The 25,882-nt window shown below is 40.8% G+C and overlaps 1 protein-coding gene across 3 annotated transcripts in view; it reads left to right on the top strand.

Annotated features, from left to right (window-relative positions):
• The first annotated feature begins 659 nt into the window (after window positions 1–659).
• Window positions 660–25,882, top strand: part of sycp2 (synaptonemal complex protein 2) — an 80,917-nt gene continuing 55,694 nt past the window's right edge. For all 3 annotated transcript variants that reach the window (XR_003870261.1, XM_029719646.1, XM_029719647.1), the window contains exons 1-23: window positions 660–712; window positions 1,070–1,107; window positions 1,227–1,361; window positions 1,566–1,694; window positions 2,699–2,803; window positions 2,951–2,975; window positions 3,126–3,211; window positions 3,719–3,813; window positions 4,084–4,118; window positions 4,784–4,926; window positions 7,970–8,022; window positions 8,119–8,164; window positions 8,296–8,400; window positions 8,818–8,878; window positions 9,182–9,327; window positions 11,512–11,586; window positions 14,850–14,951; window positions 15,183–15,291; window positions 16,651–16,808; window positions 18,789–18,872; window positions 20,899–20,965; window positions 21,237–21,288; window positions 21,419–21,501. Coding sequence is in view for 2 of the 3 variants with exons in the window: in XM_029719646.1 (XP_029575506.1) it covers window positions 1,081–1,107; window positions 1,227–1,361; window positions 1,566–1,694; window positions 2,699–2,803; window positions 2,951–2,975; window positions 3,126–3,211; window positions 3,719–3,813; window positions 4,084–4,118; window positions 4,784–4,926; window positions 7,970–8,022; window positions 8,119–8,164; window positions 8,296–8,400; window positions 8,818–8,878; window positions 9,182–9,327; window positions 11,512–11,586; window positions 14,850–14,951; window positions 15,183–15,291; window positions 16,651–16,808; window positions 18,789–18,872; window positions 20,899–20,965; window positions 21,237–21,288; window positions 21,419–21,501 (1,921 nt within the window). In the remaining variant the exon portion in view is untranslated. The remainder of the gene's footprint in view (window positions 713–1,069; window positions 1,108–1,226; window positions 1,362–1,565; window positions 1,695–2,698; window positions 2,804–2,950; window positions 2,976–3,125; window positions 3,212–3,718; window positions 3,814–4,083; window positions 4,119–4,783; window positions 4,927–7,969; window positions 8,023–8,118; window positions 8,165–8,295; window positions 8,401–8,817; window positions 8,879–9,181; window positions 9,328–11,511; window positions 11,587–14,849; window positions 14,952–15,182; window positions 15,292–16,650; window positions 16,809–18,788; window positions 18,873–20,898; window positions 20,966–21,236; window positions 21,289–21,418; window positions 21,502–25,882) is intronic.

The following is a 25,882-nucleotide window of genomic DNA, read 5'->3' on the forward strand; positions in this document are numbered from 1 at the left end:
TTGCTTGCTGTTTGGGGTTTTAGGCTGGGTTTCTGTACAGCACTTTGAGATTTCAGCTGATATACGAAGGGCTATATAAATAAATTTGATTTGATTAGATTTTTTGGAGGTATCTGTACTTTACTATTTATATTTATGACAACTTTTACTTTACTACATTCCTAAAGAAAATAATGTAATTTTTACTCCATACATTTTCCTTGACATCCAAAAGTACCTGTTACATTTTGAATGCTTAGCAGGACAGGAAAATGGTCCAATTCACGCACTTATCAAGAGAACATCCCTTGGCATCCCGTTACTGCCTCTGCTCTGACAGACTCCCTAAACCCAAATGTTTTGTTTGTTATGTCTGAGTGTTGGAGTGTGCCCCTGGCTATCCGTAAATAAAATAAAGACAGGAAAATTGGGCCGTCTGGTTTTCTTAATATAATCAATTTAAAATGAATTACACTTTTACTTTTGATACTTAACTGATTTGACTGGTATAGTGATGTTGGAAACTCCGTTTAGCTAGCCAATGCCTCCACTAATCCAGTGCTTTTAGATTTGTGGGAAGTAGTGAACGAGTGTACACTTCGAAGGAAAGGAGACGCACTTTGTGTGCAGTATCTGCGCACTAGACACACGGTGCGCATGCGGGTTTACCATTATTTTCGCGCGCTCCAGCATCCATCACTCGACTCACAACTTCACTGAGGAAAACTGACAGGTAGCTAGCAACGTTGATACTTTGCAAGCTAGAATAACATCTATTTTGTCAAAAACTAAATGTATTCAGTCACACTATTTACGATCACCATTGTGTATTTACCAAATGAAGTGTGTAATGTTGTTATGTTCAACGTACAGGAAAATGAACACGCTAACGTTATGTTCTGAATTGTCAACGTTAACTAACGACTGTAATGTTAACTGTTAACGTTAGGTGGCTAACGTCGCTAGCTAACGTTAACTATCTTATATCTGAGTGACAACACAACATGACACTTATTGTAAGCTAGCCAGCTTTAGCTAAAAATTACACTTATGTAAAGACGATCCACTTTAATTTAATGATCTTTCACAGTGCGTGAATGTATGATGGCACCACCTCAGGACCCACAGGTAAAAAAAGCTGTTGAAAGTATGTCTAGTATGTGAAAATTGTAACGTTAGCTCTATTAACTTAAACTTGGTATCTGCTAGCTAGCTATGACATTTATCTGCTAACCCTGTTCTTGCAGTTGGAGAAGCTGGTTGATGAGGTGCTTAAGAACAGCAATTTTCAGGCATTGGGTGACTTCTTGCAAGATGATGAGGGGACAACTTGGAAATGTTCCAAACAATTCCTCGCCAAATTGGACAAACTTGTTAGTAGGGTAAGGATGGACTGTAACATTACATTCTTCTGCTCAACTCACTCGTTCTGTTTCTTTGGATGCTTTTGCCCAGGAGTAATCCCACTTGTTACTTGTGAGTAAATGTACTTTATTTGCAAGTAGCTAGCTAAGGACAGTCTATTCACATTCCTCCCTGTTTTGGTTTAGTGTTTTATGTGGTTCATATTTTCTTACCTTGTTTAGGAATTAGATCACAGAAATGTCAAGCATGCTTGTTTGGGACTCACGATCCTGCACAAATTTGGGAAAAACCTGGCTTTACCTGGGGGTCAAGGCTTATCTGGGATGGTACTCCAAGGTCTTGTCAAAAAGATAAGTATTTCAACCCTATTATACACCCAGTTGCCAGTATATTAGGTATACCACCCCGTTCACGAAAACAGTTTGCTCCTACAGACACTGAGTCACGTGGCAGTTGTTTGCTATATAACGCAGGCAGATAGGCATTGTTCATTCAGTTACTGTTCGATTTAACATTAGAATGGACAAAACGAGTGACCTAAGCAACTTTGAGCGTGGTATGATCGTCGGTGCCAGACGTGCTGGTTCCAGTATCTCAGAAACAGTCAGCCTCCTGGGCTTTTCACACACGACAGTGTCTAGGGTTTACTGAGAATGGTGCTGCAAACAAAAAACATCCAGTCAGCAGCAGTACTGTGAGCGAAAAACAGCTTGTTGATTAGAGGTCGAAGGAGAATGGCAAGAATCGTGCAAGTAATGGGCATTCCACAAACAGGCAAATAACGGCACAGTACAACAGTGGTTGTCCAGAACAGCAACTCGTCAGTCCTTGTCACAGATGGGCTATTTCAGCAGACGACCACACCAGGAGTGGGGTTCGCCTCCTGTCAGCTAAAACAAGAAGAAGCAGCTCCAGTGGGCACGCGATCCTCAACACAGTTGAGGAGTGGAAAAACATAGCCTGGTCCGACTAATCCTGGTTGCTGTTGAGTCATGCTGATGGCAGAGTCAGGATTTGGTGTAAGTAGCATGAGTCCATGGCCCCATCCTGCCTGGTGTCAACGGTACAGGCTGGTGGTGGTGTAGAGGTGTGGGGAATGTTTTCCTGGCACACGTTAGGTCCCTTGATACCAATTGAACAATATTTCCACGCCCTGAAGAATTCAGGCTGTTTTGGATGCAGGGGGGGGGGGGTCTAACCCGGTACTAGGTAGGTGTACCTAATAAACTGGCCACCCTACATTTATAACCATATTATATCAGGCTTATAGGATAATGTTTGTTGTATGAGCTATACATTATGTGAATATATTTATATTGAGTGGTGGATTGAGTGAGTATCTGTCTGTGTGCACATGGTGCAGTGGTTTGAGAAAGCAAAGCTGTTGTGGATCGAGGCATGCACACAGAGGAATGAGACCTTGCTGAACCTAGCTGAAGACTTATTTGACTCTGTAATGGTGAGTATTGAATGTGGAAGTAGTCAAATGTACTTGACCAGACAATTGCTGTTTATAAAATAGTTAAACAACTTAAGTAGTTTATTTTCTAGCAATTTTTTTGCACTTTAGCTACCATTATCTGCAGCTTTGTTTTTCTTCCAATAGGTTGTTCATGAATCAAGTCAAGAGGGTATGTGTGCACTTTTTAAAAACTTATCCTGAACTTTTTGCTCCTATTGTCTTATCATAAAACATGCTAGGACACAAGCATGTCTGTGTTTAACTGATAACTTGTCCAATACATTAAATGAACTAAATTTATGACTGATCATTTTTTTAGGAACATATCAGGTCACTGAATGCTTTCTACATCTCATTGGCCAGCTGGCTGCAGACCCAAGAGTCCACATAATGATCCAAAAAGAGGTGAGGGAGAGTTATTTCAATGGAGACCAAAATACATTTCTGAAGTGTAGAAAGAATATGTCATTTACATTACATTACATTTAAGTCATTTAGCAGACGCTCTTATCCAGAGCGACTTACAAATTGGTGCATTCACCTTATGATATCCAGTGGAACAACCACTTTACAATAGTGCATCTAAATCTTTTAAGGGGGGGTTAGAAGGATTACTTTATCCTATCCCAGGTATTCCTTAAAGAGGTGGGGTTTCAGGTGTCTCCGGAAGGTGGTGATTGATGTCCTATAAAGTGATCTACATGGGTTCAGCTGCATAAGTTACTACTATAATGGATTATATCATTGTTTGCATTATTGAGGCAAATTAACCAACTTGGGTCTCATTGCCCAAGTCTCTGAACGGGATAGTGTAGCTCAATGACATGGTTTTATACTTCAAGATCATTGTTGAATGACATTTAAAACGTGCTTTTCAGGTACATTGACTTGAGTCCATGTCATTTTTCATAGGCTATTCGGAAACTGAACATCATTCTGGATAAGATCCCAGCGGAGCTCAAGAAGGAGAAGAAGATCTTATCGTCTCAAGAGGCCTCAGATGTCATGTATGTGACGCAGAGGGCTGTATCCTGATACATTCAATTCTTTACTTCAAATGATGGGTGTATTCTATTTATCATCTCACTGTGGCCATCTGTAATGCCCTGTGTCAACAGAACCCCACAGTTGGTGATAGCAAGTGGTGGGCACCTATATCAATAATTCAATATGATATTGATATGAGCGAGGCATGTCGTGACATCGTTTAACCATTGAATTCTATTGATTGGTTTGTTGGTTGATTGGTTGACTGGTTTGTCTGCTTCATTCCACAGGAACAACCTGGCCAGTCGAATTGTAAAGGGTGGAGGTAATTGCCCCTCCAGTGCCCTGTTCTGGCATGCGTTAGATTTCAACCATAATCTATGTTGAGCAATTCAATGTAAATTTAATGTGAAATCAGCAAAACATTTCACCATGTCATTGGGCCATGTCATTTTGGGCTACTGCGTGGCGCAGCGTTCTAGGGCACTGCATCGCAGTGCCAGAGGCATCACTACAGACCCTGGTTCGATCCTGGGCTGTATCACAACCGGCTGTGATAGGGAGGCGCACAATTGGCCCAGCGTCGTCCGGGTTAGGGGAGGATTTTGCCAGGGTAGGCTGTCATTGTAAATAAGAATTTGTTCTTAACTGACTTGCCTAGTTAAAGGTTAAATAAAATAAAAATTAAAAATACATTTAGTTTAAAAGTTGGGTCAAAAAAAATACTAAATTCCTTTACGTTGATTTCTTTTTGCAAATCTAATCAGTTTTCCACGCTGATTTAACGTCATCACATTGAATTATTTTGTTGAAATTACATGGAAACAACATTGATTCAAACAGTGTTTGCCCAGTGGGATGCTTACATTAGAGGCCACACACATATACAAACACTTTCTCTTGCCCACTCTCTCTTTTTCTCGCTCACTTTCTCTACCCCCCCTCCCCCCCACCCACCCCCTCTTTTCTCTCACTTTCTCTTCTCTGTAGATTATGACTTGCAGATAGCCTTGATGGAAGCCCTGTGCAGGATGACCACCCGTGCCCAGAGGAAGGAGCTGGCTCATGACTGGTTCTCCATGGAGTTTGTTGCTAGCACCTTCAGCAAAATTCAGGACTCTGAGTTTGAGACGGTAAAGCCTGGCCATTATAGCAAAACCCAGGCCGGGATTCAAACAACATCCCACCTGGCCACACTGGTTGAATCAACGTTGTTTCCACGTCATTTCAATTGAATTACATTGAACCAACGTGGAATAGATGTTGAATTCAATGGTGGGAAAAGTACCCAATTGGCATACTTAAGTAAAAGTAAAAAAAAAAGTAAAGATACCTTAAAACCTGTTGAGGCCACGGGTTAGCAATGAACCCTGAGACGGGATTGCTAGCAAGGCTGGAAATTCAAAACATCAAAAATCTAATAATTTCAATTTCTCAAACAATCAACTATTTTACACCATTTAAAAGATAAACATCTCCTTAATCTAACCACATTTTTCGATTTTCAAAGAGGCTTTACGGCAAAAGCATAAAGTTAGATTATGTTAGGACAGTACATAGCCACAAAAGTACAAACATCCATTTTCAATTCAAGGTCAGGCGTCACCAAAAGCAGAAACCAGCTAAAATTATGCACCAACCTTTGACAATCTCCATCAGATGACACTCCTAGGACATTATGTTATACAATACATGCATTTTTTGTTCCATCAAGTTCATATTTATATCCAAAAACCGCATTTTACAGTAGCGGTGAAATTCTGATTTTTTTCTTCTCTGAAATGCTTCCGGTGAACAACGTTACAATTTTCAAAATTACTATTCGAAAACATTGGTAAATTATAATATTGTCATTCAAATAATTATAGTTTAACATTTCGTAAATGATACTGTCTTGCCAGATTTCAAAATAACTTTACTGGGAAATCACAAGTTGCAATAAACCAGGTGCTGTGCTAAGAACAATAAGCTAGCCTAATTAGCTTAGCATCATCTTGTAACCATGTAATATCAATAATACTATTGTCAATAATCCATTACCTTTGATTATCTTCATCCATTGGCAGTTCCAGGAATTCCAGGTCCACAACAAATGTGGTTTCTTTTGACAAAGTTCATAATTGATGTCCAAATAACTCCAAGTTGTTCCATGTTGTTAGCGCTTCGGTGGCTACTAAAAAGTAGCACGGGGGGGTGTGTGAAGTCACGGCAAAAAGTTAAAAAAGTTACAAAAATAATCTATTTATGTTTGTTCAAACATGTCAAACGTTGTTTAGCATCAATCTTTAGAGCCATTTTTAACGTGAAACATCAGTAATGTTTCAACCCGACTTCACCTGTGTCTAGAAAAACGTTTTTTTAAAATGTCTCGTGTCTCATGATTGCGCAGGTGCAGGCCATAATGGAAGTGACGACATCCCACGGACGTCAACTTCAATGCATTCTAATTTGCTCCCTGTTAATCATGGAAGCTTCAAACAACTTTATAAAGATCGCTGACATCTAGTGGAAGCCGTAGGAGTTGCGAACTGAATCCTTTCTCACTATGGTATCTAATAAACAATGACACTAAATAGTACAGCCACAAAATTCTCATTTTTAAAAAATCTATTTTTCTCAGGTTTTTGCCTGCAATATGAGTTTTGTTATACTTACAGACACCATTCAAACTGTTTTAGAAAATTCAGAGTGTTTTCTATCCGAATGTGTTAATAATATGCATATCCTAGCTTCTGAGTTGGTGTAGGAGGCAGTTAAAAATGGGCACGTATTTTTTTCAAAATTCTCAATACTGCCACCGTGGCCCGTAGAAAATGACTCAAGTAAAAGTGAAAGTCACCCAGTAAAATACTACTTGAGTAAACGTCTAAAAGTATTTTGGTTTTCAATGTACTTAAGTATCAAAAGTACATTTAATTGCTAAAATATACTTAGGTATCAAAAGTAAAAGTGTAAATAATTTCAAATTTCTTATATTTATATTAAGCAAATCAGATGACACCATTTTATTTTTTAATTTATGGATAGCCAGGGGCACACTCCAACACTCAGACATCATTTACAAACTAAGCATTTGTGTTTAGTGAGTCCGCCAGATCAGAGGCAGTAGGGATGACAAGGGATGTTCTCTTGATAAGTGTGTGAATTGGACCATTTTCATGTCCTGCTAAGTATTGAAAATGTAACTAGTACTTTTGGGTGTCAGTGAAAATGTATGCAGTAAAACATACATTATTTTCTTTAGGAATGTAGTGAAGTAAATGTAAAAGCTGTCAAAAAATATGAACAGTAAAGTAAAGTACAGATACTCAAAAAACGACTTAAGTAAAAATACTTTCAAGTACTACTTAGGTAATTTACACAACTGGTTGAATTGACATCTGTGCCAAGTTTGATTGCACTTGAATTGACTTTGCATTGTGCCGCTGTGATTCGGCAGTTTAACCGCAGGCTTGTTACTAGGTAGAATTAGTCTAAATTAGTGAAAGACAATGCCATATGATTGAAATGACCATATACACTGAGTATATAAAACATTAAGAACACTTGCCAGTTTCCTGTGTGTATCAAGAATGGTCCACCACCCAAAGGACATTCAGCCAACTTGACACAACTGTGGCAAGCATTGGAGTCAACATGACCAGCATCCCTGTGGAACGCTTTCGACACCTTGTAGAGTCCTGGGCGGCAGGTAGCCTAGTGGTTAGAGCGTTGGACTAGTAGCCGAAAGGTTGCAAGATCGACTCCCAGAGCTGACAAGGTAAAAATCTGTCGTTCTGCCCCTGAACAAGGCATCTAACCCACTGTTCCTAGGCCGTCATTGAACATAAGTATTTGTTCCTAACTGACTTGCCTAGTTAAATAAAGGTAAAATAAAAAAAAATGTCCTAACAAATTGAGGCTGTTCTGAGGGCAAAAGGGGGGGTGCAACTCAATATTAGGAAGGTGTTCCTAATGTTTGGTATACTCATTGAACAGCAACTTTAAATTTTAATTCAAGAACAAAAATGTGATTGACAGCAATGCAAAGCAATTTGCCGCTGCCTGATAGATGGTTTAAATCCAGGCCCCAGTGTTTGCCAATTCCGTCCATGTTGCTGTATGAATTTTGCCTCAGTTATGTACGTTTTATTCTATAATGCTTAATGGGACAATGTGCAACGTGTCTTTTTGCAGGACTGCCGCAAGTTTCTAAACCTTTTGAATGGGATGCAGGGAGATGGGAGAAGGTACATAGACACACATTTGATTAGTGATCACACTGTAAAACTCACATGGCTCTACTGCTATCTCACAACATATGCCTGTTGTTTTTCTGCCCCCAGAGTGTTCTCCTACCCTTGTCTGGAGGTGTTTCTGGACAAACATGAGGTCAGTCCCTACATATACACACACACAGTTAATACATGCAAACCAAATGTTTTGCGTAAGTGTGATGTTTTTCAGTTGCTTAAGAGATGTTCAATTTGGCCGATTGAGTCAACTGTGATGTGTGCCCCCAGTTGCTGATGCCCGCTGATGAGAAACTGGAGGAGTTCTGGATTGACTTCAACCTGGGAAGTCAGAGCGTCTCCTTCTACTTCTCTCTCGCCGATGAGGATGCACAGGTACCGCTGACACATGACATGACTGTGAACACTAATGGGTGGTTTCCCGGACCTAGATTAAGCCTAGTCCTGGATTTTAAATCATTTTCAATGGAGAATCTCGATTAAAGTCCCGAGCTAAGCTTAATCTGGATCCTGACCGTCACCAAGGTTTATTTGACGTACACTAATGCACAAAGTGAAATGAGTCCTAATCTAAATGTTGATCAAATCTAGTTGCCATAGCCACAGATTTGATATGCATCAATTCCTCACTCTACCATTGGCAGCATTACATGCTATATTTGGAATTGACTTTCCCTCAGAGTCTGGAGTCCGTGTTAGGTGGATAGGATAGATTCAGAATTAGGGGAATCAGTAGTAGGACTGGTTACCCTGGCAGGTCAGCAAAACATTTGTATTTGAATTTTTCCACAGGACGGTCAGTGGGACACAGCCTGCATCCCTGAGAATGAAGTCCACAGTTACATAGTCACAGGTAACCAAACGTATATGGACATACACTCACCTTTTCTCTCAGCCCACAAGTCAAAGCTAGCCGTCTAATGCCCGTCTAGTAGGGTGGAAAGAATGTGTTGCATAGAACAGATATGATTGTCCGCCTTGTAGAAATAGGGAATGGTGTCAACTATATTCAATACATTTCTATCTGAAAAGTTTTTGCACATTTCATATTACTAAAAATCCCCAGGTGTGTACTGAAAACTCCCTTGTGTGTGTGTGTGTGTGTGTGTGTTCGGGAAAACACCCTGCTGTGTACTTTCATGTGCTCTCTGTCCAGAGGAGGGTAGGAGGAGGGTGCTGAAGCTAAAGCTGACAGAGCCGCTGTGTGTTAGCGGGGTGGAGGGCTCCCACCTCACCATCCACTTCAGCTCCTCCCTGGACATCATGCAGGCAGCTAGGAGCGTCTACGGAAACAAGAACAAAGTAGGTAGCGTTTATATCTACCGCAGTGTATTCATTAGTGCGAACCGTAGGAAAACATTTTGCAACGAAGAACGTTTTCCAACACAAATGACAGTTTCTTATTGGACAAGTTCAGGTAGGTCTTTCCCTGGTTCGGGAAGTTGTGTTCTATTTGGTTTCTAGTGAATACTACCCTGCTAACAGGAGACAAGATGGCCCCCAAGCCTGAGAACTGGTGCCCTATGTAATGTCTCGCAGTAGGAGTGCAGGTCTAGGATCAGCCTGTCCATGTAATCTTATTCTTTGTGAACTACAAGACAAAACTGATCATAAATTAGCACTCCTACTCTGACACCTATGTTCCGTGGTCTTGGATCAGTATTCTCTTCGTCCTTTAGCAGAAGTTCTGAATGACATCCAAGTTTGAGTGACAGCCTTATAGTGATATTAGTGAACTTTAAAAATCTGTAGCCATCTTAAATGGATCATTAACTAATATCACATTTGAAATAAATGGTGAAACAAAATTCAATTTCACGGTGTTCCAAAGAATCAATATCACTGTAAAAACATTTTTTTTTACAGCTTTTTCCCTGCAGACTTCACAAATCAATCCATGATAATGATAATGAATGTGTTTTTTGGCCTAACTGTTGGAGGCTTAAAGTGCATTCGGAAAGTATTCAGACCCCTTGACTTTTTCCACATTTTGTTATGTTACAGCTTTATTCTAAAATGTATTAATTCGTTTTTTTCCCCCTCATCACTCTACACACAATACCCCATAATAACAAAGCAAAAACATTTTTTAAAACATTTTTGCTAATTTATTAAAAATAGAAAACAGAAATATCACATTTACGTAAGTATTCAGACCCTTTACTCACTACTTTGTTGAAGCACCTTTGGCGGCGATTTCAGCCTTGAGTCTTCTTGGGTATGACGCTACAAGCTTGGCACACCTGTATTTGGGGAGTTTCTCCCATTCTTCTCTGCAGATCCTCTCAAGCTCTGTCAGGTTGGATGGGGAGCGTCGCTGCACATTTTCATGTCTCCAGAGATGTTTGATCGGGTTCAAGTCCGGGCTCTGGCTGGGCCACTCAAGGACATTGAGAGACCTGCGTTGTCTTGGATGTGTGCTTAGGGCCTTTGTCCTATTGGAAGGTGAACCTTCGCTCCAGTCTGAGGTCCTGAGCGCTCTGGAGCAGGTTTTCATCAAGGATCTCTCTGTACTTTGCTCCGTTCATCTTTCCCTCGATCCTGACTAGTTAATCTTTCCCTCGATGCTGCCACCACCATGATTCACCGTAGGGGTGGTGCCAGGTTTCCTCCAGACGTGGTGCTTGGCATTGAGGCCAAAGAGTTCAATGTTGGTTTCATCAGACCAGAAAATCTTGTTTCTCTGAGAGTCTTTTGGTGCCTTTTAGCAAACTCCAAGCGGAATGTCATGTGCCTTTTACTGGTGGAGTGCTGAATTGATTGTTGTCCTTCTGGAAGACTCTCCCATCTCCACAGAGGAACTCCATAGAGGAACTTTGTCAGAGTGACCATCGGGTTCTTTGTCACCTCCCTGACCAAGGCCCATCTCCCCCGATTGCTCAGTTTGCCCAGGCGGCCAGCTCTATGAAGAGTCTTGGTGGTTCCAAACTTCTTCCATTTAAGAATGATGGAGCCCACTGTGTTCTTGGGGACCTTCAATGCTGCAGCGTTGTTTTGGTACCCTTCCCCAGATCTGTGCCTCAACACAATCCTGTTTCGGAGCTCTACGGACAATTCCTTCAACCTCATGGCTTGGTTTTTGCTCTGACATGCACTGTCAACTGTGGGACCTTGTGTGCCTTTCCAAATCATGTCTAGTCAATTTACCACAGGTGGACTCCAATCAAGTTGTAGAAACATTTCAAGGATGATCAATGGAAACAGAATGCACCTGAGCTCAATTTCGAGTCTCATAGCAAATGTAAATAAGGTATTTCAGTTTTTTATTTTTAATAAATGTGAAAAAATAAACCTGTTTTGACTTCGTCATTATGGGGTGTTGTGTGTAGATTGAAGCGGGAAAACATGTATTTAATCAATTTTAGAATAAGGCTGTAATGTAACACAAAGTGGAAAAAGTCAAGGGTTCTGAATACTTTCCAAATGGACTGCATATCTTGGGGGTGATATACTGATACGAAGGCCTGTTTCCTTGTTTCCTGTCAGTCGTTTGTGGGCAAGAGAAGAACCTCTGTCGTGAAGACCTCAGTCAAGATTGTTATGGATGACAACTGCTCCCAGGTAAGGATTTGCATCCTGTGTAGTTTACTCCCTGTTCTACTTGCAATCATACAGACATTTTACAGTGGAAAGGCAGAAAAATCTGCGCTCTCAGATTGTTATGATAGTTCATACAGGGTTCTCCCCAAAGACTAAGATTGGCGCTGCCCTACCTTGTGGACTGGCTGCGCCACTATGTAAAAAAAAAAAATATATATATATATATATATATATATATATATATATATATATATATATATATATATATAGTACCAGTCAAACGTTTGTACACGCCTACTCATTCAAGGGTTTTTCTTTATTTTTACTATTTTCTGCATTGTAGAATAATAGTGAAGACATCAAAACTATGAAATAACACATATGGAATCATGTAGTAACCAAAACAGTGTGAAAGAAATCAAAATATATTTTATATTTGAGAGTTTCCCATCCCTGACATTCTGTCAACCAGCTTCATGAGGTAGTCACCTGGAATGCACACTTGTTAAAAGTTAATTTGTGGAATTTCTTTCCTCCTTAATGCGTTTGAGCCAATCAGTTGTGTAGTGACAAGGTAGGGGTGGTATACAGAAGATAGCCCTATTTGGTAATAGACCAAGTCCATATTATGACAAGGACAGCTCAAGTAGGCAAAGAGAAACGACAGTCCATCATTACTTTAAGACATTAAGGTCAGTCAATCCAGATCATTTCAAGAACTTTGAACGTTTCTTCAAGTGCAGTCGCAAAAACCATCAAGCGCTATGATGGAACTGGCTCTCATGAGGACCGCCACAGGAAAGGAAGACCCAGAGTTACCTCTGCTGCAGAGGATAAGTTCATTAGAGTTGCCGGCCTCAGAAATTGCAGGCCAAATAAATACTTAACTTCTTTGGGATAGGGGGCAGTATTTTCACGGCCGGATAAAAAATGTACCCGATTTAATCTGGTTACTGCTCCTGCCCAGAAACTAGAATATGCATATAATTAGTAGATTTGGATAGAAAACACTCTAAAGTTTCTAAAACTGTTTGAATGGTGTCTGTGTATAACAGAACTCATATGGCAGGCAAAACCTGAGAAGACTCCATACAGGAAGTGCCCTGTCTGACAATTTGTTGTCCTTCTGTTGCATCTCTATCGAAAATACAGCATCTGTGCTGTAACGTGACATTTTTTAAGGCTTCCATTGGTTCTCTAAAGCCGCCAGAAAGTGGAATGGGGTGTCTGCTGTCTCTGGGCAAAGAACAGCAGCAGAATTTGTTAGTGGTCAGCCTGGGGACAGTGAGACTACGAGACTACTCCATTTTTTTTCTTTCAGCCTTTAAATGAATACAACGTTTCCCAGTTGGAATATTATTGCTATTTTACGAGAAAAATTGCATAAAAATTGATTTTAAACAGCGTTTGACATGCTTCGAAGTACGGTAATGGAATATTTTGAATTTTTTTGTCACGAAATGCACTCGCACGTCACCCTTCGGATAGTGACCTGAACGCACGAACAAAACGGAGCTATTTGAATATAACAATGGATTATTTGGAACCAAAACAACATTTGTTGTTGAAGTAGAAGTCCTGGGAGTGCGTTCTGACGAAGAACAGCAAAGGTAATCCAATTTTTCTAATAGTAATTCTGAGTTTAGGTTGTCCCAAACTTGGTGGGTGTCAAATTAGCTAGCCGTGATGGCCGAGCTATGTACTCAGAATATTGCAAAATGTGCTTTCGCCGAAAAGCTATTTTAAAATCGGACATAGCGATTGCATAAAGGAGTTCTGTATCTATAATTCTTAAAATAATTGCTATGTATTTTGTCAACGTTTATCGTGAGTAATTTAGTAAATTCACCGGAAATTTTCGGTGGGTTTGCTAGTTCTGAACATCACATGCTAATGTAAAAAGCTGGTTTTTGATATAAATATGAACTTGATTGAACAAAACATGCATGTATTGTATAACATAATGTCCTAGGAGTGTCATCTGATGAAGATCATCAAAGGTTAACTGTGTTTTGGGTATTTGTGATGCATGCTAGTTGCTTGGAAATGGCTGTGTGGTTTTTTGTGTCTATGTACTCTCCTAACATAATCTAATGTTTTGCTTTCGCTGTAAAGCCTTTTGGAAATCGGACAACGTGGTTCGATTCAGGAGAAGTGTATCTATAAAATGGTGTAAAATAGTCCTATCTTTGAGAACTTTGAATTATGACATTTTGTGGTTTTAAATTTGGCGCTCTGATTTGTCACTGGCTGTTGAATAGTGTGGGTTCGATTTCGTCCCACCTCCCCTAGAGAGGTTAAATGCTTCAGAGTTCAAGTAACAGACACATCTCCACACCAACTGTTCAGAGGAGACTGCGTGAATCAGGCCTTCATGGTCAAATTGCTGCAAGAAAACCATTACTAAAGGAGAATTCAAGGCACACTTAACCAGCATGGCTACCACAGCATTCTGCAGCGAACATAGGCTGTGTCAGGGCTATTTGACCAAGAAGGAGAGTGATGGAGTGCTTCATCAGATGACCTGGCCTCCACAATCACCTGACCTCAACCCAATTGAGATGGTGTTGGATGAGTTGGACCACAGAGTGAAAGAAAAGCAACCAACAAGTGCTCAGCATATGTGGGAACTCCTTCAAGACTATTGGAAAAGCATTCCAGGTGAAGCTGGTTGAGAGAATGCCAAGCGTGTGCAAAGCTGTCATCAAATATATTTTGATTTGTTTAACACTTTTTTGGTTACTACATGATTCCATATGTGTTATTTCATAGTTTTAATTTAATGTCTTCACTGTTATTCTACAATGTAGAAAATAGTAAAAATAAACAAGTAGGTGTGTCCAAACTTTTCACTGGTGCTGTATGTTTTTTTACTTGGCTAAGCACCACACCCTAATGGGGTATTTGTTTTAGCTCTAGATTGCATGAAATGGCAGTTACAGGTGTTTAAAAACGACCTGGCCAGCCAGGCCTTCTAGAGAGATCAATGAATTGTGAGCTTTTGTATTCGACTTGAGCTTTGCAGATTTCCACAACCATTTTCGTGTTGCTTCCTAACGTATAACGGCAAATGCAGATTTTTTTGTTGTTGCATATTTGCGTTATTTAACAATGTAAATCATAGGTTTTGAGTGAGTTATTCCTTGAATATAAAACAGTATTGGTGTTCCAACACACAGCAAATGTCTTCCAACCATCACGAATATCAATGTATTTGCCCTCTGTGATTTCATTGCCTGGGAAATGTTCGGAAGTGAGACTGACAGACAGTCATATCCAAACAGGCTCTTGTTCCCGAGAGTCAGATGTCCCCCGACGGTGATGTGGAGAGAGAGAGGGACAGTGTCCCTTGTCTGCTACACCCTCGCCCCTCTGGACCCTTAGAGGTGACTGATAACCACTGGGAAGCAACTAGTTCGTTATCTGAGTTAGCAATAAATAATTGCTGGTGTGGAGTATTTAATGCCATGTAAATCTTGGCACAGTGTACTACTGTAAGTGGACAAAGACCGCAGAACACCAGTTAGTAAATACCATTGGTGGCTTGTGTGATATTCTAACTGAGTATGGTCTTATAATGAAATGCACACATACACACACACTGTTTTTTATCCCAGATGGTGACTCCAGCCAAGAGGAGGGTGTCTGAGTCCAGCACGTTCATCACCAGCAGCGGAGGAGGGAGGGGGACAGGAGCCAGCCCCTTTAGCGTTGTTATGGCAGCATGTGGGTACCCCCGACAAAAGTATTTAGACACTCCTTCAAATTAGTGGATTTGATTATTTCAGCCTCACCCGTTGCTGACAGGTGTATAAAATCGAGCACACGGCCATGCTATCTCCATAGACAAACATTGGCAGTAGAATGGCCCGTACTGAAGAGCTCAGTGACTTTCAACATGGCACCGTCATAGGATGCCATCTTTCCAAGAAGACCTGCCCTGGTTAAGCTGCCCCTGTCATCTGTAAGTGCTGTTATTGTGAAGTGGAAACGTCTAGGAGCAACAACGGCTCAGCCTCAAAGTGGTAAGCCACACAAGCTCACAGAACGGCACCGTGCTGAAGCGCAAAGTGCATAAAAATCGTCTGTCCTCAGTTGCAACACTCACTACCGAGTTCCAAACTGCCTCTGGAAGAAACGTCAGCACAAGAACTGTTCGTCGGGAGCTTCATGAAATGGGTTTCCATGGCTGAGCAGCCGCACACAAGCCTAAGATCACCATGCTCAATACCAAGTGTTGGCTGGAGTGGTGTAAAGCTCACCGCCATTGGACTCTGGAGCAGTGGAAATGTGTTCTCTGGAATCACGCTTCACCGTCTGGCAGTCTGATGGACGATAAGGGTTTGGTGGATGCCAGGAGAATGCTACCTGCCCAAATGCATGGTGCCAACTGTAAAGTTTGGTGGAGGAGGAATAATGGTCTGCGGCTGTTTTTCAGGGTTCGGGCTAGGCCCCTTAGTTCTAGTGAAGGGAAATCTTAACGCTACAGCATACCATGACATTCCAGACGATTCTGTGCTTCTCACTTTGTGGCAAAAGTTTGGGGAAGGCTCTTTCCTGTTTCAGCATGACAATGCCCCTGTGCACAAAGCAAGGTCCATACAGAAATAGTTTGTCAAGATCGGTTTGGAAGAACTTGACTGGCCTGCACAGAGCTCTGACCTCAACCCCATCGAACACCTTTGGTATGAATTGGAATGCCGACTGAAATCTAGGCCCAATTGCCCGACCTCACTAATGTTCTTGTGGCAGAATGGAGGCCAGTCCCCGCAGCAATGTTCCAACATCTAGTGGAAAGCCTTCCCAGAAGAGTGGAGGCTGTTATAGCAGCAAAGGAGGACCAACTCCATATTAATGCCCATGATTTTGGAATGAGATGTTAGACGAGAATGTGTCCACATACTTTTGGCTTGTAGTGTATATCTGCCTCAACCGAAATAGAGTGGAATGGAACAGTACTTTGTTATTTAGTTCTGTTGAATGTGATGTCTTTTTGCTTTCTCTTTGTTGAATGGTGGGTGTGTGTGCGCGCGTCTCTGTGTGTTTTAATGTTGCTCTTCGATGGATTCCCCTCTCCTACTTTAGCCACTCCCGGAGGCAGCAGGCCCAAAGTGAAGCCGGCAATGGAGCTGGTCAGGTCGTGTGAGAGACAAGGCCAGTCGGGCCTGGGGGAGCTGAGGATGGCCAAACCCTACTACAACGCCGCCCCTGGCATTACACTGAGCCACAGCAGGAGGGAGCAGGTGCAGAAGGACTTACCATAGAAATGGAGTTACATTTACAGCCATGCATTCATTACAGATATACAGTGCCTTCGGAAAGTATTCAGACCCCTTGACTTTTTCCACATTTTGTTACGTTACAGCCTTATTCTAAAATGGATTAAATTAATGTTTTTCCTCAGCAATCTACACACAATAGCCCATAATGACAAAGCTAAATACCTTATTTACATAAGTACTCAGACCCTTTTCTATGAGACTCGAAATTGAGCTCAGGTGCATTCGGTTTCCAATGATCATCCTTCAGATGTTTCTACAGCTTGATTGGAGTCCATCTGTGGTAAATTCAATTGATTGGACATGATTTGGAAAGGCGCACACCTGTCTCAATAAGGTCCCACAGTTGACAGTGTATGTCAGAGCAAAAACCAAGCCATGAGATTGAAGGAATTGTCCGTAGAGTTCGGAGACAGGATTGTGTCGAGGCACAGATCTGGGGAAGCGTACCAAAAAATATCTGTAGCATTGAAGGTTCCCAAGAACACAGTGGCCTTCATCATTCTTAAATGGAAGAAGTTTGGAACCACCAAGACTCTTCCTAGAGCTGGCCGCCCGGCCAAACTGAGCAATCGAGGGGGAAAAGGGCCTTGGTCAGGGAGGTGACCAAGAACCCGATGGTCACCCTGACAGAGCTCTAGAGTTTCTCTGTGGAGATGGGAGAACCTTCCAGAAGGACAACCATCTCTGCAGCACTTTATGGTAGAGTGGCCAGACAGAGCCACTCCTCAGTAAAAGGCGCATGACATTCCGCTTGTAGTTTGCCAAAAGGCACCAAAAGACTCAGAGAAACAAGATTTTCTGGTCTGATGAAACCAACATTGAACTCTGGCCTCAATGCCAAGCACCACCTCTGGAGGAAACCTGGCACCATCCCTACGGTGAATCATGGTGGTGGCAGCATCTTGCTGTGGGGATGTTTTTCAGCAGCATGGACTTGGAGACTTGTCAGGATCGAGGCAAAGATGAATGGAGCAAAGTACAAAGAGATCCTTGATAACCTGCTCCAGATTGCTCAGGACCTCAGACTTGAGCGAAGGTTCACCTTCCAACAGGACAACAACCCTAAGCACACAGCCAAGACATCGCAGGAGTGGCTTTGGGACAAGTCTCTGCATGTCCTTGAGTGGCCCAGCCAGAGCCTGGACTTGAAGCCAATCGAGCATCTCTGGAGTGGCCTGAAAATAGCTGTGCAGCAATGCTCCCCATCCAACCTGACAGAGCTTGAGAGGATCCGCAAAGAGCAATCGGAGAAACTCCCCAACGACAGGTGTGTCAAGCTTGTAGGGTCATACCCAAGAAGACTCAAAGCTGTAATCGCTGCCAAAGGTAATGCAACAAGGTGCTGAGTAAAATGTCTGAATACTTCTGTAAATATGATATTTCATATTTTTATTTTTGCTTTGTCATTATGGGGTATTTTGTGTAGATTGATGTGGAAAAATAACAATTGAATCAATTTTAGAATAAGGCTGTAACGTAACACAATGTGGAAAAAGTCAAGGGGTCTAAATACTTTTCGAATGCACTGTACGCTTTCTATTTTATTGTATTTACTGTACTACTCAGTAGTGGCCCAATTCTAACTGGAGATGTGTGTAACTATTTTGTGTAACTGACAGTCAATCTCGCACTGTCAATGGGAGATTTGAGTGAAAATTACAGATGCACTTTGTCATTACATAGATAATGCAATTCTCACTTCGGGACTAACCCTAACACATTGATACCAATGGGAGACTAAGTGAAAATTCAACTTAAATTTAAGTAAAGATTTGTCCCTTAGAGTAATGCACTTGAGACTAGATGGAAGCTAAACCCTCCCGTAGCATAGGCAGCAGCACTGAGGGGGAAATACTAACTTCAACACCAGTTGAAATATCTCATATATGACAGAGTGGAAGTTAGGATTTGCTTCTAAGAGTTTCTTATTTTTTTCCCCAGATGGATGCGGTGGTTGCTCTATCACAGAGCAAAGCTACTAAGCAGGACACCAGAGCTGGACCTGTGGCAGAGAAATACCGCAGGGTTGGTCTGGTATTTCTCCTAACTGATAGGAGTGGTAGTACAACGGATAGCAGTTTTTCATTGATAATCGTACTAGTAGCTGTAGCAATAGTAGTAGTAAGTAAGTTCTAGGTAGCCTTGTCCGTGCCAGAAAGGCTCCTGTCCTCTGGACCAATCTCCTGTTTCTGTAGCGGGCGTCAGCTTTATGTACAAGTACACCGCCTGGACAGTACTGTCCTAATAGTAGTGACATTGTGATATTCCACCAATAGTAATATTGGAGTAATTATTATACATTTATAGCAGGGTTTCTGTTAGCCGGCAATTACCGACTTTTGGCCCCCAAAAAATAAATGAAAAGCCGACAAATAGAACTGTTGCCGGGCAAAATGACCGGGAGGAAGAAAATCCCATTGCAAAATAATGCTTTTTATTCATTAATGGAAATTAATACACTGTGATCCATTGGCTGCTAAAGAAATGGGCGCATGGAAGTCATAGCCTATAGGCCAATGGAGCATTAGTTCTGTAACTTTAATTGCTCTTTCATACTGAGGATTGGTGATTATCAAGGGGGAGATTGTTGGAAAGATTTTTCAAATAGATTACAGTGAGAAACTATAGATTTAATATATTATTATTTGCCTCCCAAGTAGCGGTCTAAGGCACTACATCGCAGTGCTTGAGGCTCGATCCCAGGCTGTGTCACAACCGGCCGTGACCGGTAGTCCCGTAGGGCTGCGCACAGCGTCGTTAGGGGAGGGTTTAGCAGGGGGGGGGCTTTACCTGGTTCATCCCGCTCTAGTGACTCCTTGTTGCGGGCCGGGCGCCTTCAGGCTGACTTTGGTCGTCAGTTGAACGGTGTTTCCTCATTGGTGCGGCTGGCTTCTGGGTTAAGTGGGCGGGTGTTAAGAAGCGCAGTTTGGCGGGTCATGGTTCGGAGGACGCATGACTCGACCATCACCTCTCCCGAGCCCGTTAGGGAGTTGCAGCGATAAGACCAGATCGCAATTGGATATCACAAAATTGGGGAGAAAAGGGGGTAAAATACCCCCCCAAAATATATACTGTGTATATATAAAAAATATATATATTTTCATTTGCAGTGGATGTAAAAATAAAATACCAAACCCTACATTTCTGTGCAGCAGGCGAGGTACTTCTATGCGTACTCAGGCGCTTGCGCTCCCTCGAAATAATCAGGACAGAGAAACCAGACATGCTCATTGCTTACATGGAGCACTCCAAACAAACAAACAAAAATATCTCGTAAATTATGGTTATGAAATAAACTAAAACTTCTTTCTCACAAGTGTAGCAGGTTGTGAACTCTGCAAACAACGTTTCCACTCCGAGAATGAGAACAATACATGACTGTAATTAATACATGCACTAACAGAAATGTATATAACCAAATGATGGGTACATTTACTACAGGTGACATGTAATGGGGAATTGATTTAAAAAAATATATCTAAGGGCAAGCGATTCACACAATGAAACAATAAATGTGCAAGAATTGGCAGAAGACAGCTGAGCCATTCTGGAGAGACTTGCTTATATCTTCACCACACCCCCCACCCCTTCTTGTCTTAACATTTTTAAAAATTATACTCACACCCCACTCTTTCTAAGTTTAACAGAGATTTGCATCTCTCACATATGGAACCGCTATCAGGTGCGCTGAATTCCCGCAAATTGCATTTAGTGGCTGTTCCTTATTTGTTTTGTTAAGATGCATTATCATCATCTAAATCAGATTTCTGTCATTCGGAGCACCGTGGGTGGATGCCATAATGAGTTATGCACCCAATGCATATGGGTTTGGTAAATTCCTCAAATGGCCTGTAAATTAAAATCTTCCCGGTCAAGTTGTCCGGCACCACATTTCCCTGACGGAAACCCTGATATATAGCTATGGTTGTAGTAGTAGCATCTGTAGTGGTAATTCTATACTCTATCATTATTAGTTGTAGCTGACTAAAGAGGAGTAGTAGCAGGAGGTAGTAGCAGTAGTTTAATTATTGTACCGGTATTCGTCTTGCAGCACATCCCAGTGGACAAAGTGGTGGAGATGGTCCAAACTGACCAGGCAGAGAAAGAGGAGCTTCTTGGTACAGTTCCTTCACACTTTATATACTGTATACCATGACTGTGATATGTGGTTGTCCTAACTCAATTGAATGCACTGACTGTTTAGTTGCTCTAGACAAGTGTCTGCTTAATGACATGTAATTTAAAAATGAATGTAGATTGGTTGTGACAGTCACTTGGGCATTCACATTTTCTCTGTAATACATCTCCCATAGATGTAACATAAATGTAATGACTAAACAGTCTGTAAACACACCGTTTATTTCCCTTTACCCTCATTCCATCTAACAGACAGCAGCATTGTCCCTGACTCCCAGCCTACCATGAAAACAGAGAGAACTATGTAAGTACATGGTCTCTGTCATTGAAATCACAATTTATTTAAAATCTGATTTTGAATCAGACATGTTTACTCATGGAGGAGCTTTTAGACCACGTGTGTGTGTGCATGCAATCTTTGTTTGTTCGAACAGATTCTCCCACTGGAGGAAAGTGTCTGTATCTGAGATGCTGCTGCCGGTACAGAGAGGCTTCCAGAAGGCACTGCCCAAACCAGGTAATCTTCCCCAAGAACTTCCTCCTCCCAATCTCCTACAGTATTCTACAGTTATTTTCACAACATGTACAGGACCTATTTAGTAAAAAAAAAAGAAAAAAGTTAGACTTTAAATAAATACTTTTAGAATTATAAAAATGTTGGTAGGAATACAGTATGTAACTGAATTTAGATTTATGAGCATTTATGAGTAGGTAGTTAGGTAAGCTTTAGTAATCGCCTTACTAAATCCACACTCATCAAAAAACTCATAACAGCTGCTGCTATTACTGAAATGTCTCATGAGAACCATGCATGCACAGTGTCTCCAATAGACCTTATTCACTCTGCGGCCATTGTTGATTGACCGACCATGTTCAGCTTTTGCGGTGGTGTTCAAATGTAGGCTAAGTCGTTTTTGTTCTCCTTAAAATTATCACAAGTATTGCATCGTACGTATGCTACATCTTTGAAAACAGAAGTCTTTAAAAACATTTTTTTACCCAAAGTGGATTTCTGTTTTCTCATTGAAAGTGTTTATTGTTCTCTTGGTCTTCGTCAGAGCTTTTAAACTAAATAAAATAAATAAATAAATATATATATATATTTCTGTACGTGTCAGCACAGGGGACTCTGGATGTGGCTGCGTTATTGATGTCATGTTAATCAGGCCTTTTGATTTGAACTAGGGCTGGGCGGTATAGCCCAAATATAATATTATGGTATTTAATTAAAAAAGTAAATATGGACGGTATGACAGTATTTTATGTTTTTGAATAATAAAAGTTATATATTTGCTTTATCAAATCAAATACATTTTATTGGTTGCATACACGTGTTTAGCAGATGTTATCGCGGGTGTAGCGAAATGCTTGTGCTTCTAGCTCCAACAGTGCAGTAATATCTAAGAAGTAATATCTAATAATTACACAACATATACCCAATACACACATCTAGTACAGGAGTGGAATTCAGAATATAAAAATATATGGACGAGCAATGTCAGAGCGGCATGGAATAAGATACATTAGAATAGTATACAGTATATACATATGAGATGGGTAATGCAAGATATGTAGATATTATTAAAGTCACTATTGTTCCATTTATTATAAGTGACCAGTGATTTCAAGTCTATGTATTAGAGGTCGACCGATTATGATTTTTCAATGCCAATACCGATTATTGGAGAACCGAAAAAAGTCGCTACCGATTAATCGGCCTATTTATTTATTTATTTGTAATAATGACAATTACAACAATACTGAATGAACACTTATTTTAACTTAATATAATACATCAATAAAATCAAAAGGAAACATGTTCAATTTTATTTAAATAATGCAAAAACAAAGTTTTGGAGAAGAAAGTAAAAGTGCAATATGTGCCATGTAAAAAAGCTAACGTTTAAGTTCCTTGCTCAGAACATGAGAACATATGAAAGCTGGTGGTTCCTTTTAACATGAGTCTTCAATATTCCCAGGTAAGATGTTTTAGGTTGTAGTTATTATAGGAATTATAGGACTATTTCTCTCTATACGATTTGTATTTCATATACCTTTGACTATTGGATGTTCTTATAGGCACTTTATTGCCAGTGTAACAGTATAGCTTCCGTCCCTCTCCTCGCTCATACCTGAGCTCGAACCAGTAACACTTCGACAACAGCCACCCTCGAAGCAGCGTTACCCATGTAGAGGAAGGGAAAAAACTACTCAAAGTCTCAGAGCGAGTGACGTTTGAAACGCTATTAGCGCGCACCCGGCTAACTAGCTAGCCATTTCACATGGGTTACACCAGCCTAATCTTGGGAGTTGATAGGCTTGAAGTCATAAACAGCGCAATGCATTGCGAAGGGCTGCTGGCAAAACGCACAAAAGTGCTATTTTGAATGAATGCTTACGAGTCTGCTGTTGCCTACCATCGCTCAGTCAGACTGCTCTATCAAATCATAGACTTAATTATAACATAATAACACACAGAAACACGAGCCTTAGGTCATTAATATGGTCGAATCCGGAAACTATCATCTCGAAAACAAAACGGTATTCCTGTTACATTGCACAACCTTCAGTGTTATGTCATAATTACGTACAATTCTGACAAATTACCCAAAGTGTTGCATATACCCTGACTGCGTGCAATGAATGCAAAATGACACAATTTCACCTGGTTAATATTGCCTGCTAACCTGGATTTCTTTTAGCTAAATATGCAGGTTTAAAAATACATACTTCTGTGTATTGATTTTAAGAAAGGCATTGATGTTTATGGTTAGGTACAGTCGTGCAACGATTGTGCTTTTTTCGCAAATGCGTTTTTGTTAAATCATCCCCGTTTGGCGAAGTCGGCTGTCTTTGTTAGGAAGAAATAGTATTCACACAGTTCGCAACGCGCCAGGCGGCCCAAACTGCTGCATATACCCTGACTCTGTTTGCAAGAGAAGTGACACATTTTCCCTAGTTAAAAGAAATTCATGTTAGCAGGCAATATTAACTAAATATGCAGGTTTAAAAATATATACTTGTGTATTGATTTTAAGAAAGGCATTGAAACGCAGGACAGGCTAGATAAACTAGTAATATCATCAACCATGTGTAGTTAACCTGTTATGGCTAGGGGGCAGTATTTTCACGGCTGGATAAAAAACGTACCCGATTTAATCTGATTATTAGTCCTGCCCAGAAACTGGAATATGCATATAATTATTAGCTTTGGAGAGAAAACACTCCAAAGTTTCTGAAACTGTTTGAATGGTGTCTGTGAGTATAACAGAACTCCTATGGCAGGCAAAAACCTGAGATGCTTCTGTTCAGGAAGTACCCTGTCTGAACATTTCTTGCCCTTCTTTATTATCTCTATCGTTTACAAAGGATCTCTGCTCTTACGTGACAATTCACACGTCTCCAATGAGGTCTTTTCCCGGTCTCATAGCCCGGGAAAAACAGGAATGACGTAATTCAAAGCCCTGGCTGAAGCACAGGAAGGCAAAAGCTAAGTGGTCACTCAATGGTCTAAGCCTTAGGCGCGTGACACGCCCCGCCCCCGGCTTTCGTTTTTTTCCTCAGTTTACAGACAGGCAGATTCCCGGTCGGAATATTATCGCTTCTCTACGAGATAAATTGCATAAATATTGGTTTTAAACAGCGGTTGACATGCTTCGAAGTACGGTAATGGAATATTTAGAAATTTTTTGTCATATTTTGCGTCATGCTCGTGGCCGAGATTTAGCGTTGGGATAGTGTCTAGAACGCACGAACAAAACGTCGCTGTTTGGATATAACGATGGATTATTTGGGACCAAACCTACATTTGTTATTGAAGTAGAAGTCCTGGCAGTGTATTCTGATGAAGAACAAGCAAGGTAAGAACATTTTTCTTATAGGAAATGTGATTTTGGTGAAGGCTAAACTTGCAGGGTGTCTAAATAGCTAGCCCTGTAACGCCGGGCTATGTACTTACATTATTGCAAAATGTGCTTCATCCGAAAAGCTATTTTAAAATCGGACATATCGAGTGCATAGAGGAGTTCTGTATCTATAATTCTTAAAATAATTGTTATGCTTTTTGTGAACGTTTATCGTGAGTAATTTAGTAAAATCACCGGAAGTGTTCGGTGGGAATGCTAGTTCTGAACGTCACATGCTAATGTAAAAAGCTGTTTTTTGATATAAATATGAACTTGATTGAACAGACATGCATGTATTGTATAACACAATGTCCTAGGTGTGTCATCTGATGAAGATCATCAAAGGTTAGTGCTGCATTTAGATATGGTTTGGGTTTATGTGACATGATATGCTAGCTTGAAAAATGGCTGTGTGATTATTTCTGGCTGGGTACTCTGCTGACATAATCTAATGTTTTGCTTTCGCTGTAAAGCCTTTTTGAAATCGGACAGTTTGGTTAGATAAAGGAGAGTCTTGTCTTTAAATAGCTGTAAAATAGTCATATGTTTGAAAAGTGTAAGTTTTCGGATTTAGAGGAGTTTGAATTTCGCGCCCCGCCCATCATTGGATATTGGAGCAATCGTTCCGCTAGCGGAACGTGTAGATGTAAGAGGTTAACTAGTGATTATGATTGATTGATTGTTTTTTTATAAGATAAGTTTAATGCTAGCTAGCAACTTACGTTAGCTTCTTACTGCATTCGAGTAACCTCGTGGAGTGCAATGTAAAGCAGGTGGTTAGATGGTTGGACTAGTTAACCGTAAGGTTGCAAGATTGAATCCCTGAGCTGACAAGGTAAAAATCTGTCTTTCTGCCCCTGAACAAGGCAGTTAACCCACTGTTCCTAGGCCGTCATTGAAAATGAGAATGTGTTCTTAACTGACTTGCCTAGTAAAAAAAAAAAGGCCAAATCGGCGTCCAAAAATACCGATTTCCGATTGTTATGAAAACTT

The sequence above is a fragment of the Salmo trutta genome, chromosome 28 (assembly GCF_901001165.1).
Source record: "Salmo trutta chromosome 28, fSalTru1.1, whole genome shotgun sequence".
In the NCBI taxonomy this organism is placed as follows: Eukaryota; Metazoa; Chordata; class Actinopteri; order Salmoniformes; family Salmonidae; genus Salmo; species Salmo trutta.